This window comes from Mandrillus leucophaeus, unplaced genomic scaffold, assembly GCF_000951045.1.
Source record: "Mandrillus leucophaeus isolate KB7577 unplaced genomic scaffold, Mleu.le_1.0 Scaffold83, whole genome shotgun sequence".
Lineage (NCBI taxonomy): Eukaryota > Metazoa > Chordata > Mammalia > Primates > Cercopithecidae > Mandrillus > Mandrillus leucophaeus.
Window position 1 is genome coordinate 1798334 of NW_012109030.1, and position 19411 is coordinate 1817744.

Here is a 19411-nt window from a genome sequence, read left to right on the forward strand (position 1 = left end):
TACATTTTTAGTGATATGTATTTAGTGTTGTAAAAAAAATGACACATTAATAATTCCATTATGGCAGTGTGTTTTGGCGTTTGGTGTTCTGTCTGAACCTATTAGATGGAATCAAGGGCACACTGTTTCTAGTAGGGACCATCTGACAGAGATAGGACCTTGATGCATGAGGGCAAGTTTTCTGTGTGGAAAAGCTGGAGGAAATTTTTTCCAGCAGTGGGCACTGCAAGTATAAAAGTGTAAGGCATTGAGGGTATAATGCAGGTTTAGGGAGCTCTAAGTAGTTGAGCCTTAACTGCAGCATAAGACACCAGGGAGGCAATTGTGGAAGATGAGACTGGGCACGTGTGTAAGAAAAGACTTAGAGTATGAAGGCCTTTCTACATACACTGTGCAAAGAGTAGGTTTCATCTGCTCAGAATTGGAACACAGTAAAAAGTTTGAACAAGGGAGTGACAAGATCTTTTTGTTAATAAAAGATGTATTAAATTGGGATAGGGAGTTGTGATGGATAAGAGTTGGTGTTTGTAGTACAAGACTAGAGTCAGGAAAACTAGAAAAGTGGGTATTGAAATAAGAGAAGCCTAAACTAGGACAGGTCATGGAGTGGAAAAGAAAGGGAGCATATTTAGAAATGTAAATAAATACTTATTTGGATTATTAAGTATAAATAAGAGAACCAAAAGTGCTTAGTTGTGTAGATGTTGGGAGTAGCAGTGATAGTGGTATCTAAGATGACTGGTTTCTTGTAAGTTCTTCTTGACTGTTCAGTATTCTCTAACTTTATAATGCTCAAAACGTTTGATATCTCCTGTTTCTTCTTCTTTAGAGACAATAAATTATCATGCAAGTTGTCCTTCCTTGACCTGGTCTTTAAAATGATATCCGCTTCCTCATTAGTGATTGTGTCGCTTGTTGATAGTATTCATCTTGACATTATCATAGCCTGATTTGTTTTGTTTACGAGGATGGCACATGCAAGAGCTCATGCTTCTTTGTTTCCCCCTGCGAGATTTAGTCATTCATTAAAAAATCTTGGTTGTTAATTAATCATCTATTTAATTCTTAGAAATGATAGAACCAACGGCTAAAGTTAAGTGAATAGAACAATGAATGGCAGTTTATCTTTGTCCTTTTTGGAATTGATGAGGTTACAATAAGTAGGTCTTCTGGTACTTACCCAGTATCTAGAACTTTTGGGAGCTGAGTGCCCTTCTGGAGGTTTAGAAAATATCAGGAAATTGGTTTTTAATAAAAGAAGGCACTTCCTGGCCTTCTAATTTGCATTTTGTAAGTATACATTTGAATGACCAATATTTGTGAAGTAATACTTACAATCAGAAGTAAACCGTCCATTTTATGTACCAGTTAAATAATTAAAATGCAAGTTATTTAATGTTATATCTCTATCAGTATTCATGTGTGTATGTATTTACTGCAATAAGTTTTTACATGATCTAAAAAAAATCAGTTTCCTTAACAGGTTAATATTCATTTAACTTTTAAATAATTCATTTATTAAATAATTTCTCCTTTCTCTGATTAAAAGTTAATTCTCTCTCCTTGCCCCTTTAACCAACAGTACATATTTCATCCATGAGTGTTCTTTATATAGAACCCATGAAAGAAAATAAAAGATATTTGAGGAACTACTTTTTACAGTTATCTCAAATGTCCCCCCACTTCAAATCTGAGTTACTCATGGTAGAAAAGTTACTTAAATAATTGTATTAGTTTATAGTGTAAACTAGTCAGTTTTTAAACTATCATAATTTTCATTTTCGTTTTTTGAAATAAGTCAATGAGTTCTTTGTTTCTTTAGGGCATTGAAAACATAAAAAATGAAATTGAAGATGCAAGTGAACCCTTGATAGATCCTGTATATGGACATGGCAGGTAATTAACTAAAATCTCTTGTCTCCTCATGTGAACTCTAGTTTTTAGAAACCTGACTTACGATAAAACATGACTGAGTCAGGTAATTTTGCTTGTCAGTGGTGTTAACAGTATAACATCTACGGATTTGAGCACTTCTTTGTTTTATGCATTGTTTGCTTGATGTATGAAATGTTAATTTCATTTTATGTATGCGTTGTATTTATTGTGGCAAATATTTTGTTTTAAGATAACAGTGGGGAGGTATTTTAACGAATTCATTTATGATTTTTTAATGATAAAATTTATTCATTTTGACTTAGAAATAATTATATCTTTGTAAATGCTTCTCTGCTTGGGAGAAAAAAATTCCCAGTTTTCCTCTCGGACCACCCTCCTTCTCAAGCTTTTTATGGCTATTTTTACCAAAAGTCAATGAAACAGTGATAGTTAACCTACTCTAATACATGAGTCCTTTTTAGACCTTTCTGCCTCAAAGATGAAAATTTATGTATCTTTCATCAAAGACAAAATATTAATAATTATATATTCATTTTTAAAGATTGTAAATATTAAGTAAATTATTAGTCTATCATTTTTTATCCATTTAAATATATGTTAGGTAAAGTTGTTAAATGTATGTGAATATGTAGAACAATAAATACCATTGTGCTGATATACTTAGTGATACATTTAGCAAGGCCGAATATATAAAATGGAACATGTAAGGTTTTCCCTAACTTTGTAAATTCTTACATAATTTAATGTGAAAAGTCATTACTTTATACCTTGCTATAGGAATTGTTTGATTTGGCAACTAGTTATATTCATATTTAATTGCTTTTTAATATTTATTAATAGCCAAAGTTTAATTAATCTCCTGCTGACGGGACATGCTGTTTCTAATGTATGGGATGGTGACAGAGAGTGCTCAGGAATGAGTAAGTGTATTCTTTGTTATGTTGCTCTCTTTGATGAATAATATTTCAGTAGAATACAGCTGATTTTTATTCATCTATTTAATGGCTCTACATTACCTAGAAGTTAAGTGCTTTCTAATTAGAAGAATCCTTTACAGTTTTCAAGGCACCATAATGTTAAGACCATTAATCTTGGAGCCAGGCGATCTTGGGTTCAAATCCCAAATGTATGACTTTAGTCAAGTTACTTCTCAAGCCTTTCATTTTCTCTGGTATAAAACTGGGATTTATGACTCTTAATATATATAAACACAGTGCATATTTATTCAGAGATAGTACTGCAGTCTTTGCTTAAAATTGAGCATTACAAAGCCTGGTGATGTGAAATATTTACTTTGGGTTTTTGCCTATGTTACTTTTAATGTGCATACTTTAAAACACAGAGCAAATTTAATACTGTCTGAGACTTTTAAACTACCAACTCTTCCACTACCACTTCCATTTCTGGTCTCAATTACTTCTTTCCTGTGGCTTCACGTGTTGCCAGGCACATTGAAATGGATCCCATTTTGGCCAATCCATTCCATTAAGGAGAGCTGATACATAACTGAATAAAATTGCCTTCAGTTTATTACTGGGTCAGTCTGAATTCATTTATTTATTCATTTAACTTAAATTGAGTAACCACAGTGTACCTCCATGAAGTATGTAGTATAGGACACGAAGCTCCAGAGTTCTCAGAGCTTATAGGCAAACAGAGCAAATATAATTGAGAAAATAATAGTTACCACTTTTTGCTCCCATTGAAGTGATTCATGATCTTCCATTTGAATTTTTCTCTAATTCCGAAATGTGTAGTTAATTAACAGAAACATGAAAGGGTATAATATTAAGGAAAAATCATTAAAATTAAAACTTCAGAATTAAAAAGCACCACAGTAAAACCCATTTTACTATTTAAGAAATTTAAGAACTAAGGTCACTTCTTATTTAATTCATATGCAAAATTATTTACTTAGTGGTGAGGTTAGAATGAGAACCAAGTTTTGCTGATTTCTAATAAAGGTCAGAGTTTAAACAGTGAAATTCGTGAAAACTACAAATTATCTTGCTCAGCTCTCTGTAATTGAGCTTATCCTGTTCTTCAGCCCTTATTCTGATTCATAGCTGAAAGCATTTAATCCTGTCAGTGAAAAAAAGTCTCATCTCAGTCTCTCTTGGGTAATATACAGGTTTTCTAGGTCTCTCTGTTTCGCTCTCACCTGTGATGGCTTCTGCACACTCCCCTCTTTCTTCTTCTTCCAGTTGTTTCTGGACCCTCAGGTATCTTATCTCATATGATTAGGGAAGCAATAGGTGTTTGCTGAACTTGGGTTGAGGTGCCTCATCCCACTTGACCCTCTGTCCTTGCTGCTTCTTACTGTGTGCTCTGGCCTGACCCTTCCCACACTGTCTTTAGCGCATCACTCTGTCTCACACTTGGTACCCATCAGTGTGGTTCATCTTTCCACGCATTCTCCGGATTCTCGATAGCTTATCCTAGTCCCCAAACCGGAATACTCCTCTGCCTCCCTCGGCTTTTCCTCACCCAGCCTCTCGTAGACTGAGATGAGGTACCTTTCATTGGCAGGATTAACAGTCAGAATGAGGTTTCAAGAATAGGAGGCTCCATGGTCAGATGCGGTGGCTCACACCTGTAATCCCAGCACTTTGGGAGGCCGAGGTGGATGGATCACCTGAGGTGAGGAGTTCGAGACTAGCCTGGCCAACACAGTGAAACCCCTTCTCTACTAAAAATATAAAAATTAGCCAGACGTGGTGACGCACGCCTGTAGTCCTAGCTACTCAGGAAGCTGAGGCAGGAGAATTGCTTGAACCCGGGAGGCGGAGGTTGCAATGATCTGAGATCGTGCCACTGCATTCCAGCCTGGGCGACAGAGCGAGACTCCATCTCAAAAAAGAAAAAAGGAATAGGAGGCTCCTTAGGCAGCTCTTGCCGTGAAATCGTTACTTCCTTTACAGAATGTATTAGTCAATTATCAGTTTCAGTTCTTGAGATGTACACATACATCGTTTTTGTTTCTTGAAATAATGCTTTTCAAGACTGTCATCTTGCTGTGGACCCTTTTTCTGTGTAGTTTAAAAGCCAAACTAAGCAATAACTTTGAAATAGCTAACTTGGAAAAGAAAATCGGGTATATTTCCTGCATTTTGGAATGTTTACTTGAAGCGAACTGTTTTCAATCATTAAACTTAAAAATGAGAAAAATACCCCACTTATCTTTCACTGAACTTGTTGGTTTTTCCGAGATAACACATAGGACACATTTTCTCTCCCGCTGCCAGGCTGGTGATTACTGCTAGAAAAGAAACCTTATTATCAGTTTTATTGGTTGGGCGTACTGTAAATTAATCCTACTTAACTCATTTGAACTCTCACTGCTGACTGCACATTGTAACCCTTTTTTCTACTCCTTATAACTCATTTATCTACAGCTGCTTAAGGCAGTGGATTCAAACCCCTTCTCCTCTTTATCTGTCTCTAACTTTACCTCTGCCCACTCACTCTCAGCCGACTTTAGAATCTCAAGTTGTCTTTTTTCACCATATTCTTTTTTCCTGTTTTAGAAGAACTATATATCTTTCCAGAGTTACTGTTGATTCCATTTATAGTCTCTTCTATTAAATGTGACTCTCTTCCCTGGTCTACACAAAATTTAGGTGGCTTCTGCTGCTTAAAACAAAAACCGTGATGTGTAATGACCAGACAACAAAGCCTCTTTCTCTCCATCCTTTTACCAGCAGAATTTCCTTGCCTGCATTACTAAAATATTTACTCTTTATGATCTGAAATCTGTGTCATTTGCTCTTCTAAAGCAAAGACCTCACTACCTGCTAAAATCATAGCGTTTTCTTACCCCTCATTCTCCTTGAAAGTGGCACACTGCATGACTCATTTACTAACTCTGTACCACGGACAGGAATCTTTGGATTAAAATCTCAGTCTCAGCTTCTTCTCTATAAATGGGGCAGATACCTACCTCTCAGGTATACTGTGGAATTTAAATAAGATAAACTCCCATGCCATCTCACGTATGTATTATAGCACTCAAGACTAACATGTAGTGTAAGAGGCAGTATATCATAATGATTAAGTATGTTAGCTGTGCGGAATTAGACTACTGTGGTTGAAATCTCAGTTGTGCCATTTATTAAACTGTGGAATTAAACAAGATACTTCACTCAGTGCCTCTTTCTCATCCTCCAATGGGAATGATTATCACAGGATAGTTAGAATGAGGTGAGAAAATGGCAAAAAAGATATTCATCAAGTCCTTAAACACTGTTCAGCACATGTTTGCCACTGCTGCATAATGAGCACTCTGAACAACTGGTTCTCAAACTTGTCTGCACATCACAATTACCTAGGAGAAATTTAAAATCATCAATAGTTGTAACTGCCCTTTGTAGAAAATTGAAACACTCGAGGGCAAAGGTTGTTACGCAGTTTGCCATAATGTTTCTGATGTTAATTTATTCAACAAGCTTTATTTGAAAACCTGCTAGTTATTTGTACCTTACTGTCAGGTATCTAATGACTTGCTGAGTCCTCGAGATTCTCCATTCTTGAATTTTCTCTCACAGAGGCCAAGTGTACTGCAGGACGCTGCGCCATGGTGGAACAAGTAGAGACCTTGGGAGTGGTGATTGCACCAGTTAGTTTATGCCTCTGCTGTTTGACTGTGGGCAAACTACTAAGTTATCTGAGCCTCGGTTTTCTTACCTGTGCATTGAGGTTAAAAATAGACATATTCACATACGCTGCCTAGCACAAGCACAGAAATGCTAGCTGCTCTCTTCTTTTCTTCCTTTGCCAAGTCTGTTGTGGTCTCATTACTCTCACCTGTCTAGACTATCATGCTATAGCTTTCTATCTGTCATTCCACTCCAGTATATTCTACAAACTGACAGGTTAATGATTTTGTCTTACATGTCCTGTTAGGTTATTTCTCTGCTCAGTGCCTTCCGTGACTCTCTTGCTAATGCTTACCAACTACAGTTTCAGCTTCTTAGCGTTCAAGAGCGTCTGTGTTCCTACTCAACCCTATGTTTATAATCTTTTACTAGTCTCCTTCACAAATCCAGTGCCTTAATCCACTGGTTCTCAAACTTGGCTGCACATCACAATTAACTAGGAGAAATTTAAAATCACATGCCTAGGCCCTACCACCTAGAGATTGTAATGGAATTGTTCTCAGCTGGATCTGGGCATTTATATATTTTTAAGCAAGTGATACTGTGTAGTCAGGATTAAGAACCACTGCTCTTTTCAGACAGCTAATGGTACTTTCCCCCAAATGTCCTCCTGCTCATTCCATCTGGCTCCATTAAAATGTTAACTCCTACTTAATGTCTCTCCACCTACCCCTACAGCAGGAAAAGTTTTCTCCTCCCTCTGATCATATATGGTGCTTTACCTCAGTCTGCTTCATTCTGTTACACCTCGTATCATAGTTATTTGTGTACATGTTCTTGTTTCTATAAATGAGGTGCGTAGGCTTTTGAGGGAAACTAAGTTTTTTCTATGGGCCAGTGTAGGCATTTTAGAAATAGGATCTTAATCTTTACAACAACCCTTCAAGGAAAGTATTACTCCGTATGTTATAAAGAAGGAAACTGAAGTCTAGAGAGGTAAAGCAACTTGCCTAAGAATTTTCAACTGGTAACAATTTAATTATAATTTTTCTTTCTATATTACCTCCTCCTATGTTGTCAGAGCAGGAAATAAGTCCAGTAAATGCTGAATGAATGTATGTCTGATGTCAGTAAATGTATTTTTTTCCTAGTCTGTCTTTTGCCTTGTTTCCTTATGGTAAACATTTAGATTGTTTCCATTTTTGGCTCTAAGAAACTGCCGTAGTAAACATATTTTGTATATAAGTATTTCCGTATATATTTAAGTATATATACCTACAGGTTAGATTTCTGAAAGTAGAACGTATATTGAAATTGTAGGCATCTGTTAATTTTTTTTTTTTTTTTTTTTTTAGAGCTTTGTTGAGATATTCACATATGCTTGTCACCCATTTAAAATGTACAATTCAGTATTTTAAATATTTTCTCAGAGTTGTTTAGCCATCATCACAATCAATTTCAAAACATTTCTATCATCCCAAAAAGAAACCCTGTTCCCATTAGCAGTAACTCCTTATACTTCCTTCCACGCCAGCCCTGGCAACTGCTCATCTACTTTCTGCTCTATAGATTTGCCTGTTCAGGCTGTTTCATAGAAATGGAATCATACATTATCTGGTCTTTGGTGACTGATTGATTTCACTTAGTATAATATTTTCACGTTGACCATGGTTTAGCATGTACCAGTACTTCACTCCTCTTTATTGATGAATAACATACCATTGCACAAATGTACCACATTTATTCATTCACCAACTAATGGACATGTGGAGTGTTTCCACTCGGCCATTATGAGTAATGCTGTGAGGAACATTCATATACAGGTTTTTATGAGATCTATATTTTAGTGTTTCTTTGCCATAGACCAAGGAGTTGCAATCCTGGGTCATACAGTAACTCATAAGGTTTAACTTCTTGAGGAACAGCTGTTAAATTTTGATAGATAATGCCAGATGTCCTTCTAAAATTTGCTTTATCAACTGGTAAAAGTATAAACTTATTCTTTCAAGTGTGTAGGAGAGTTTGTATTTTTCTGCATCCTGCCTGACACTTAGAATTGTCCATCTTTAACATTTTGTCAGTTTGTTGACAAATGATAGACTGTTTTAATTGACATTTCTCTGGTGCTCGTTGAGCCTGAGCTTGATCATCTCTGCATGTGTTTGTCAGTTTTTAGTCTTCTTCTTCTGTGAATTTCCTCTTCCCATCTTTTTGGCATTTGGGGAGAAGGAGCTATTTTCTTTTGTTCGGTTTCTAGGAGGTATTTATAAATTCTCTTAGTTCTTTCTCTATTTGACCTTTGCTGCAAGTATTGTCACCCAGCCTTCTCTCTCGTTAACTTTGTTAATGATATATTTTCTTATACCCAAGGCTTTTATTTATTTATTTATTTATTGATTGAGACAGAATCTCACTCTGTCACCCAGGCTGGAGTGCAGTGGTGCCATCCCAGCTCACTGCAACCTCTGCCTCCTGGGTTCAAGCACTTCTGCCTCAGCCTCCCGAGTAGCTGAGATTATAGGTATATGCCAACACGCCCAGCTAATTTGGTATTTTTAGTACAGACGGGATTTGACCGTGTTAGCCAGGCTGGTGTCGAACTCCAGACCTCAGGTGATCCGCCCGCCTCGACCTTCCCAAGTGCTGATATTACAGGCATGAGCTACTGTGTCTGACTGGCTTTCATATTTATGAGATTAAATCATTTGGTCTTTTTTTTTATATGGCTTCTATTTGGCCTTTTTTTTTTTCCTCCCGTTGTATCAGTTTGATGTGTCTCCCACCCCCAGATTTTTTATTTTCATTTTTTAGAGACGGGGTCTCACTCTGTCACCCAGGCCATAGTGCAGTGGTGCAGTCATAGCTCACTGCAGCCTTGAACTGGGCTCCAGTGATCCTCTTGCCTCAGTCTCCCAAGTAGCTCAGACTACAGATGTGCACCATCATGCCTGGCTCCACCCCAAGATTAAACTAATATTCTCTAGTATTTTCCAAGAATACTTTTGTGGGCTTTTTGTTTTTTAATGTTTGGCTCTTTAGTCTATCTGGATTATGTTTTTATGAATGGTATGAGTTGGGGATCTGCCTTTTGACTTTTTCTCAAAGAATTATCTAATGTCCTAATTCCAGTCAGTTCTCCACAGATAGGAAATACATTTTTTGTTAGACACGTTTTTCCATATTTACATGTTTTTATTTCTTCTATTCCACTGATCTATTTACTAGTGACTTCTTATGCAAAACTTCACAATTACATAGTTTTATAATATACTTCGATATTCATTAGCATGTTTCCTGACATTATACTTTTACAAAATTGTCATAGTCATTTCTACATTATCTATTCCAATTGAACTTTTCTCTCAGCTTTTCAAGTTCCGGATTTAAGACATCTTTGAAGATTTGGATTGATTATATTGTATTTATAGGTTATTTTGAGGAAATGATATCTTCACAATATTATTTTCCCAACTATATTGTTTTGTACATTCTTTAGTAAAAATTACTTAGTGTTTTATATAGATTATATGGTCCTGAATCCATATACTTCATTCTGCCCCAGCTTTTGAAACCGTCTTTTATTTCTCCAATAGAACAGAAATAAGGCACAATAGAAGTAATCAAACTAAATGTATTCTTGCCCGTTCTTTCACAGTGGCTAGTGTGATATTTTTCAAACTCAGTGAGATCATGTTTCTCTCTCCCTTAAAACCGTTCGATGGCTGGCTTCCCTATGCACTTAAAATAAAATCCAAACTCCTTCTAAGGCTCTCAAATCCTTTTGTGGTCTGTTTCCTCTCTACCTGCCATCCATCTTCATTTTGTACCGTTACATGTATGTTGAGCTAAAGTTTTCTTTGATTTTGATTTTCTGGAGATTAATTTTTTCATGGTCTCTTTTTTATCTTAAAGGAATTCTTCAGTATTTGTATATTATTTTTGTCCATAGTATTTTTGTATGCTTATTTGATGGTTATTTTTATTTATTATTTTCTTTATGGGATAGGGAAAGAGTCAACTCTTGTAATGCAGAAACCCAGAAGTTTCATAGTTTTTTGTGGGTTTTTTGTTTTGTTTTGTTTTTATAAAAAATCAGTATTAACAGCCAGTCCAATGCATAGCTAATTGAAAGATGATGGACTCATACATAGAATAATGCATATGTTAATTAGCTCAGTTTAGCCATTCTACAATGTATACATATTTCAGAACATGTTGTACACCATAGATATATACAACTTTAATTTGTCAATTAAAAAGTAAACAGAAATGGATATTATAGTTAGGCCAAAAAATATCATGTTTCTTTGGTGCTTCTCTGGTTATATTCCACTTAGTATGTGGAACTCCTAAAAATGCGGTCAGAAACTGAATGAGTCTTCATGATTTGTATCATTCTCTTTTATAAGATAATCAGGCTGGGCATATTGGCTTGTGCCTTTAATTTCAGCAGTTTGGGAGGCCAAAGCAGGAGGATCACTTGAGGCCAGGAGTTTGAAACCAACCTGGGCAAGATGGCAAGACCCCGTCTCTGATAATAAAAGATATTAAATTAATTCTGGCAAAGAAGACAAGAATATAATCAAAGTAATTAGAATTTTTTGCAAATGTGGAGTACATGCTTGGGACCAGAAGCATTTCAGATTTCTGATTTTTTTTTCAGATTTGGAAATATTTGCATTTTTCCTTACCGGTTTAGCAGCCCTAATCTGAAAATCTGAAATCCACAATGCTGTAATGAGCATTTCCTTCGAGAGTCATGTTGGCTCTCAGAATGCTTCAGATCTTGGAGCATTTTGGATTTCAGATTTTCAGATTAGGGATACTTGAAAATAGACACTTTCAAGGCTTATTGAGAAAGTCTCATACAAATAAATTCTGTAAATTGTAACGTGAGAATATTATATCCTCACTGTATTACAACTTGGCATAAAAGTAAATTTTCCTAGTGTGATGATGCTCTTGAAACTATCATAAGAAGGTAAAAATGTTAAGTATATATTCTGTTTAAGAAAATAGGCATAATACATTTTTAAAATGTTACCATCCAAACTAGGTGTCTAGGCATGTGTTTACTGATCAAATCTGAATAGTTCATTACCCAAGAATTATGAACAACTAGTTTGCTGTATTTAGTAACATGATAATATTATTAGACATTTGTTTAAAAACCCAGGGAAACAGATGATGTAGTATCTAATTGTAACACTAGGTGGTGGTAACTGATTTTAGAAATTAAACTGTGAAACTGTTTCCCAATGTGTGTATTCTTTTTACATGAAAACATTTAAAGTTGCTTACATTTCAGAAGGAAAGGGAGAGAGAAGTTTGCAAAGATATGAAGTATCCATTTATACCTATTTGGGCTGTTCTCTCCCTTGTTTTGCTTGAACCTGAAGATTCTAAGACCTTTTAATCTCATGCCCTTTATGTTCTTATGAAGGATCCCAAAGCAAATAATCAATGTTTTTCATGTTAGACATTGAGAAATTTTTAAATATGTATTAATTCACTTTAAGTATATGAAAAAATGTTCAACATCACTAATCATGAGAGAACTACAAATCAAAAACACAGTGAGATGTCATCTTACCCCAGTCAGAATGGCTATTAAAAAACAGCAAAAGAAGTGTGGCGAAGATAGAGAAAAGAGAACTCCTATATGCTGTTGGTAGGAATGTAAACTTATACAGCCACTATGGAAAACAGTATGGAGATTTCTCAAAAAAACTAGGATTACCATTTAATCCAGCACTGGTAAACTACTCAGTGTCTACCCGAAGACAAAGAAATCAGTTTATCAAAGGAATGCCTGCACTTGCATGCTAATTGCAGCACCATTCGCAATAGCAAAGATAGGGAATCAACCTAAGTGTCCATCAACATGTCAGTGGATAAACTGGAATCTATAAACAATGGAACTGTATTTGGCCATAACAAAGAATGAAATCCTATTATTTGCAGTATACATGGATGGCACCGGAGGTCATAATCTTAAGTGAAATAAGCCAGAAACAACGAGACAGAATCACATGCTCTTACTTATATGTGGGATCTAAAAACATTTGATCACATGGCGGTAGAGAGTGGAATGGTAGATAACAGAGACTGGGAAGGGTAAGTGGCGGGCAGTGGGGGAAGCATGAGGGGAGTGGGTTAGAGTACAAACATACATACAGTAAGATGGAATAAATGCAATATTTGATAGCAGAGTAGGCTCACTATGCTTAACAAAACCATTGTTCTTGAGTGATGGAAATTCTTCATACCCTGGCTTGATCATTATGTAGTATATGTGTTTAAAAAAATTTCACATTTACCTCCTAAATTTGTAGAAATAAAACATAATTAAAAAAAACAAAATATACCCCTTATTAATATTAACATAAATAACATTTTAATAAACCATTAACAAAAATTAAGGAGAGTGACATTGTTTTAAATTTTTGCAAATCCCTTTAATGCTTGGCTTACTAGTAGACAACCGGATCTTCATATATGCTTATAAATGTAGTCTGATACAACATAACAGATCATTCAACCTCTGTAAAACTCTGTAAAAAGGTAATTAACATCATATTATGAAAATCATGTTGATCTCACATAGTCTCTAAAAGGGTCCTGTGGTCCCTAAGGAATCCTAAACCATAATTAAAGAAGCATTGCTCTCCCCAATCTGTGCCTGTAAGAAGCTAGTGACAAAGTACAAACTGTATGTATATGCACCTTCTATTAATTTTGGATTTACCAATCCAGAAAGTTAAACTGTCAGCTCTTGCCTTACACCATCTAGATGTTGTAGTTAAGGCTACATAGTAAAATGTTGGCCACAAAAATGACGGAGTTAATATTCTTATTACATTAATTGATAAGAAAATATATCCTAATGGAAAAATGGACAAAACATGACCAGATGGTAAAAAGGATGCAAAATTATATATATATTATGTTCACAGTGAACATAATTTTTAACCAGAAAGAAATGCTTTTTAGATATATTATGGACCCAAATATATTATTATATTAATGTATGTTAGCTGAAGGGTATTGTTTATGAAAAGACTTCATTATCATCACATTTTTGTTCTCTGTGGTGTGTCTATTCTGACTTACCCACATCCATAACTTTAACTCTCATCTCTATGCTGACGATTCCCAAATCTTTATATCCAACCCTGACCTTTCTCCTCTGTATTCCTGAGCCTTACTTCCAGCTGTTTATCCCTCTCTAGCTAGAGCACGTAAAGGTACCTCAGTCCCAGCTTGTCTAAAATCAAACTCATGTTACCTCTTGACACGAGTCCAGAACCTACTTCTTAATTCTCTGTTAATCACTATTTTTCATGTTCCCCAGGCCAGAAACATTTAAGGAAACTTTGCCAATTCTTCATTCCTTAAATGCATTGATTTTTTCATACCTGTTTGCTGTTTCTTCTGCTTTGAATTTTCTTCTTATCTTCTTTTTGGCCTGGAAAACTATAATATGCTTCAAGATTCAACTCCCTGTTAGCACTTTTATAAGCCTTCCCTAACACTGTAAGCAGATACTCTCATACCACTCCGTGTGTGTACAGAGAGACCACATGTTTTTTTCATCTGTCGTCTTTGGTAAAGTTGGAGCCTTTCTATGGTGGAGATCATTTTCTATTCATCTTTATTTCCCCAGTCTTAAGCACACGGCCTGTGTTTATTTACAGGAAAGAGGGATGGCATTAAATGCCCATGTTTTAAGTATTAGGCAAGTACAGTCACTGCTACCCAATGATAAATTTTACCAGTGATTAGCATATCCATTTTTGTTTTTCAAAATGAAAGTCAATTCAAGTTAGCTGTTTTACATAGGTATTAAGTTTCTTTTTCTTCTTGTATTTTTGTCAACAATTGCATGGATTTCAGGGAGTAAATTCTTTCATTTAAAAAGTTAACACTGAATATCGTTTTATAAATATATTTAATATACATGTGAAGTATCACATTTACCCACCACAAACCTGATCTAATGGTATTTTGTAATGAGCAATACTGTAATGATTAGTTGACATTACCTTCTAATAAATACATGCTAAGTTTTAAAGTATAGTTTTGGGTAAAAGTTAAAAGTTTTGGTGTAGTATAAATATATATACATATAAGTACGTTTCAAATTTATACACACTACTACAATGCTAAGTTTTTGTTTTTTTGTTGTTGTTTTTTTGTTTTGTTTTGTTTTTTGCAGAACTTCTTGGTATACATGAACAAGCAGCTGTAGGATTTTTAACACTAATGGAAGCTTTAAGATACTGTAAGGTAAATTGATTTTTAAGGTACTTTGAATGTTTTTTTTGTTCAGATGTCCACTATTGTGGATACTGTTTTGTTCCTCTGACAGCACATTTGAGCACAACAATATTGTTCAGTACCGCTCTCTTCTTCCTTCCTATCCCCCACCCTAAACCAGCAGGGTTATTAAGTGTGGTTAAGCTGGCTGATTATGCTGAGTTTCCTATGCCAGGTCTATTGTTATTTTTTGTGGGAGGAGGGGCAGAACCCAGTACAAAATAATTCAAAAAAACTACAGACGTCTGTTATTGAATATGAATTTATTTTTGGCAAAATGAGGATGAAGAAAGCACTGTTTCTTTATTACCTAATGAAGAATATGCTTCACCAAAACAACTGGTAATACTTTATTAGGCAAAGAGAAAGAATTGCCAGATGCCTGAAATTCTGACTTTTATCTATTCCGTCTGAAAAATGATTTCACACTAAAAAAAAATTCAAGCATTTTACAGCATTAAACTCTTTGACACATGTACTAGGGTTAGGAACTGCCATGGAACTCTCATTTATTGCTGTTTATTTCATTCTCCTCCTACACAATCTGAAATCACCTGAAATGGGTATTGTTAATAATTTTAAATGGGATGTAAATCATTACTGACTTGAACTTCATAAGATGTCACAATTTGGGAGAAAGAAGTAGGTCTAGTTTTTTTTCATTAAAAAAATTTTTTTAAATAGAAACAGGGTCTTGCTATGTTGCCCAGCCTGGTCTCAAACTCTTGACCTCAAGTTATCCTCCTATCTTGGCCTCCCTCCCTAAGTGCTGGGATTACGGCATGAGCCTAAGGCAGCGGCCTTCCTTTTCTATTTTAGAACAGGGTTCCATAGCAGTGGTTCGGATGGTGATGATTATATGTAATAACAATAACCATGGTTTATTCTCTTTCTTTTTTTGTCAGACAGCTTTCCTTTTTCATGGTAACACTTGAACACTGGGTGATATGCATATGATAATCAAATCGGATTTGTCCTGCCCTTACTCTTTTAGTAGTGATCATATTGTTAAACAGTATTTTCAGTGACTTTAACTGTGTAAGCTAAAGCTATTCTGAAACAGCCTGGCAACTAGAGAATCAAAGTGCGTCCCCTTCCCCCTAACGCATATACAGAGACATTCATAGATCCTAAAGAAAGTTAAGCATGGAGGCGGGGGTTGGGGCAGGAGAGATGTGCTTGCATGCCTGCGTCTTGTATGATGCTAGGGGGTGGAGATTTTATATTTGGAAATATTTCCTGTGTATCCCTTAAGACCTTGATGGTCTTTGCAGTTGCATTGCTTTCTCTACTGCTGTGCTCCAACCACACTGGTGTCCTCTCACTTTCCCAGATATGCCCAGCCTTCTCCAGTTCTTGCTGTCCTTTCTGCCTGGAGTCATCCAGCTCTTAAGATGGATGGCTCAGTGTCCCCTTCAGGCTGGACTTCAGATCGTACCTCAGAGACTTTTTTCTTGACCACTCCCTCAGTTACTCCTTTCCACAATATTTAATAGGAATGATTAATGACCCTTTTTGTTTACTTAACTTTTTAAATCTTGAGTTTGCTTTTCTACTGTCTTCCCTAATGGAATATAGACTCTTTGGAAACAGGGACATTGCTAGGTACATATTAGGTGCTAGGTGCTCAGACATATTTGTTGAATGAATAAATGGACATATTCACCAGAATTGTAAGGTTTTCTAAATGTGAGCTTTACTTTGCTTTAATTTTTAGGTAGGACAGAAGGACATTTTTCTCCTCAAGATCTTAGTGGGAAGTCAATTGCTGCTGTATATTCTTCTGTTTATATATTGCTGTAGTGTTTTAGCAGTTAACTATGGTTTTAAATAAGATATAAGGACTCTGTTAATGGTGCAGCAAAACACACTAACACTTGCATATGTGAAAGGCAAAACTGTGTTCCTTCCAACTGCAAATGAGAGAGGGCAGCCAGGCAGGGCCACATGCAGGATTGCATCTGGGGACTGGGGTACAGCAAGCTGGAGCCATAGGAACAGCTTATGTACCTCAAGTAGGATGGGGTCAGCTAGATTGCCTGGACTGCCCTGTGGATTGGCTAATTTGAATACTTCTGGGGGGCTCTTGGGTTATCCCTAATAGTCTGGTACTTGACTCCAGGGTGATTAGGGTGATCCCTGGAGTGTGGGAGACCTATAATGGTAGTGGCTGGAGTAAGAACTTAATTAGCTATCTTTTTCAAGGAAATGACTGGCCTCTAGTCAGGGCCTCAAAAGTGAGTCAAGACAGCATTTTTTGAAAATCTGTATTACACTACAGTGTTCATCTCTAACTTCTCAAATTCTATGTATATTTTACATTTACTTTTTATCAGATGCTTAGAGGAATGGCATTAAGGAAGTCATTGTGCTTTTGTTAATTTTGTAAGTCTGAACATTTCCCCATGCTTTGATAAGTGTAGCAGATTTCCCTTTAAAGGCAAAATTAACATTTTGCAATATCATTTTGACCATACAAGCATTAATACAATTAAGGTGATGAAATGATCTCTTTCTCCCTCCTGCAGTCTTTCTCCTTCTCAACACACACATGCAAGCCCAACGAAGAATAAGGTGGCTATGGCTACTTTTGACTCTACTTTTAAAAAAAAAATAGATTTATAACTCACATACCAGAAAATTCACCATTTTAAAGCATACAATTCAGGACTTTTTAATAGATTCATGATGCTGTGCAATCATTACCCCAATCTGATTCCAAAATGTTTTCCTTACCCACAAAAAGAACCCTAAACCCATTAGCAGTCACATGCTCCTCCCACTCAGCCCCTGGAAGCCACTACTCTGCTTTCTGCCTCTGTGGATTTACCTCTTTTGTACATTTCGTACCAATGGAATCATATAGTATGTAGCCTTTAGTTTCTGGCTCCTTTCACTTAGCTTAGTGTTTTCATTGTTCATCTGTGTTTTTACATGTGTTAGTATTTCATTCCTTTTTATGACCAAATAATATTCTTTTGCATGTTAAACCAGTTTTATCTGTTCATCAGTTGGGTTGTTTCTACTTTAGCTATTATGACTAGGGCTGCTGTAAACATTGATGTACGAATTTTTTGTGAACATGTTTTTATTTTTCTTTGGCATATACCCAGAAGTAAAATTACTGGTCAAACAGTAATTCTATTTTTAACTTTCTGAGGAAGTGTCAAACTGTTGTTCAAAGTGATTACACTTATTTATGCATTCAATATATTTTTACTGTTATAAAACATTCCATGAGTTTAGCATTCATTTATTCTTTTATCTTTTTTTACTTCTACCTTAATTCAAATGCACACTTTTTCTAAAAGAAAGGTTAATATCTAATGTGTTCACCACACGAGGCACCATGTGATGTGATGGAACTCTATCAGAGTAGAAGTCAGAAAACCTAAGTTCTAATTCTAGCTCTGTACTATTTAGTTGCTTGAGATGAGACCAGGCACAGATCCTGTGTATTTCTCTGGTTCCATATATATAAATTCAAGGACTTGCACGGCTCACCTCTAAAATCCTTGTCCACTCTGGAACTGTGATCATACCTTTCCCTCTTTCTTTGTTCCTTTTCTTTTATTCTTCTCTGCTGTTCCCAAACCATCCTTCCTACTTTACTGGCTCGACATTGCCACATTAGCACATCTAACTCATCCCTCCCATCATAGGACAAAGATACTAGTTTCTCTGTCCATGGATACAAAAGAATACCTATTTTCCACTTCCCTCCTAGTGATAAGAATAAATTCCACAGGGCCAGGGTGGTGGTTGAAGCAGGGGCTGCTGGCTGATTAGGAAAGAGTTTTTGGCCTGACTGCCGCAAACAGCCACTTGGAATTCCCCAATTATAGGCAGTCTGTAAGAAAAAGGAAAATGCAGCAAATTGTATTGGTAAGATTCGTCATTTTTAACTTAAAGTTTCTGTCTTCATATGAGAGTGGGATTGAATGACGTGAGCGTGTTGGGTTTCATAAGTCTATTCTATTTGTTCAGTATTATGCTTTTTTTCCCTCAATCACACACACACAATTGTGTTCTCAAGTTTTTGGTATAGTAATGTTCACAGATTATATAACCTTGAGAGTAGGGTACAAATAGGGCTTTTTATACATTTTAAAGAGACTGTTCTTATTGTGAAACTTTGAACTTACCTTTTATTATGAAGAGTCAAATAACAGGACACTTACATACTTAAATGGTTTAAACTGTAATTTTTCTTGATTCTTTGGGAACAAAGATATTCTTTCCTTTTGATTATTCATAAATCTACTCATTTGATAAACTATAATTATTTTCCTTATAAAGTTATTATCAACAAGTTTATAGTTTTAGGGTTTGAGGTTTCATGCTGAAATTCTAAGAAGTGGTCATTTTATCTAGGAACTTTAGCAAAACCTGAGAATGACTCTTAGAGCTAAATAGTTATCTCCAGCTGTGTTAAATCTATATTGTTGTTGTTTTAATATCAAAGTACAATATAAGCTCAGTACTGACAGTCTTTTATGCTCATTTTTATATTCAGCATTTGATCTCTGTGGGTGAGATGCTCGGGCACAATACATTATTTCAGTTAAATATAAATTGGACACTTTATGCTTCAGATATTT

The 19411-nt window shown here is 35.7% G+C and overlaps 1 protein-coding gene across 1 annotated transcript in view; it reads left to right on the top strand.

The window, feature by feature from the left end:
* The window catches only part of FAM188A (family with sequence similarity 188, member A), an 87985-nt gene that overhangs the window by 30313 nt on the left and 38261 nt on the right, over positions 1-19411 (top strand). The window contains exons 7-9 of the mRNA XM_011968108.1: positions 1823-1896; positions 2737-2816; positions 14710-14780. Coding sequence (XP_011823498.1) covers positions 1823-1896; positions 2737-2816; positions 14710-14780 — 225 coding nt within the window. The remainder of the gene's footprint in view (positions 1-1822; positions 1897-2736; positions 2817-14709; positions 14781-19411) is intronic.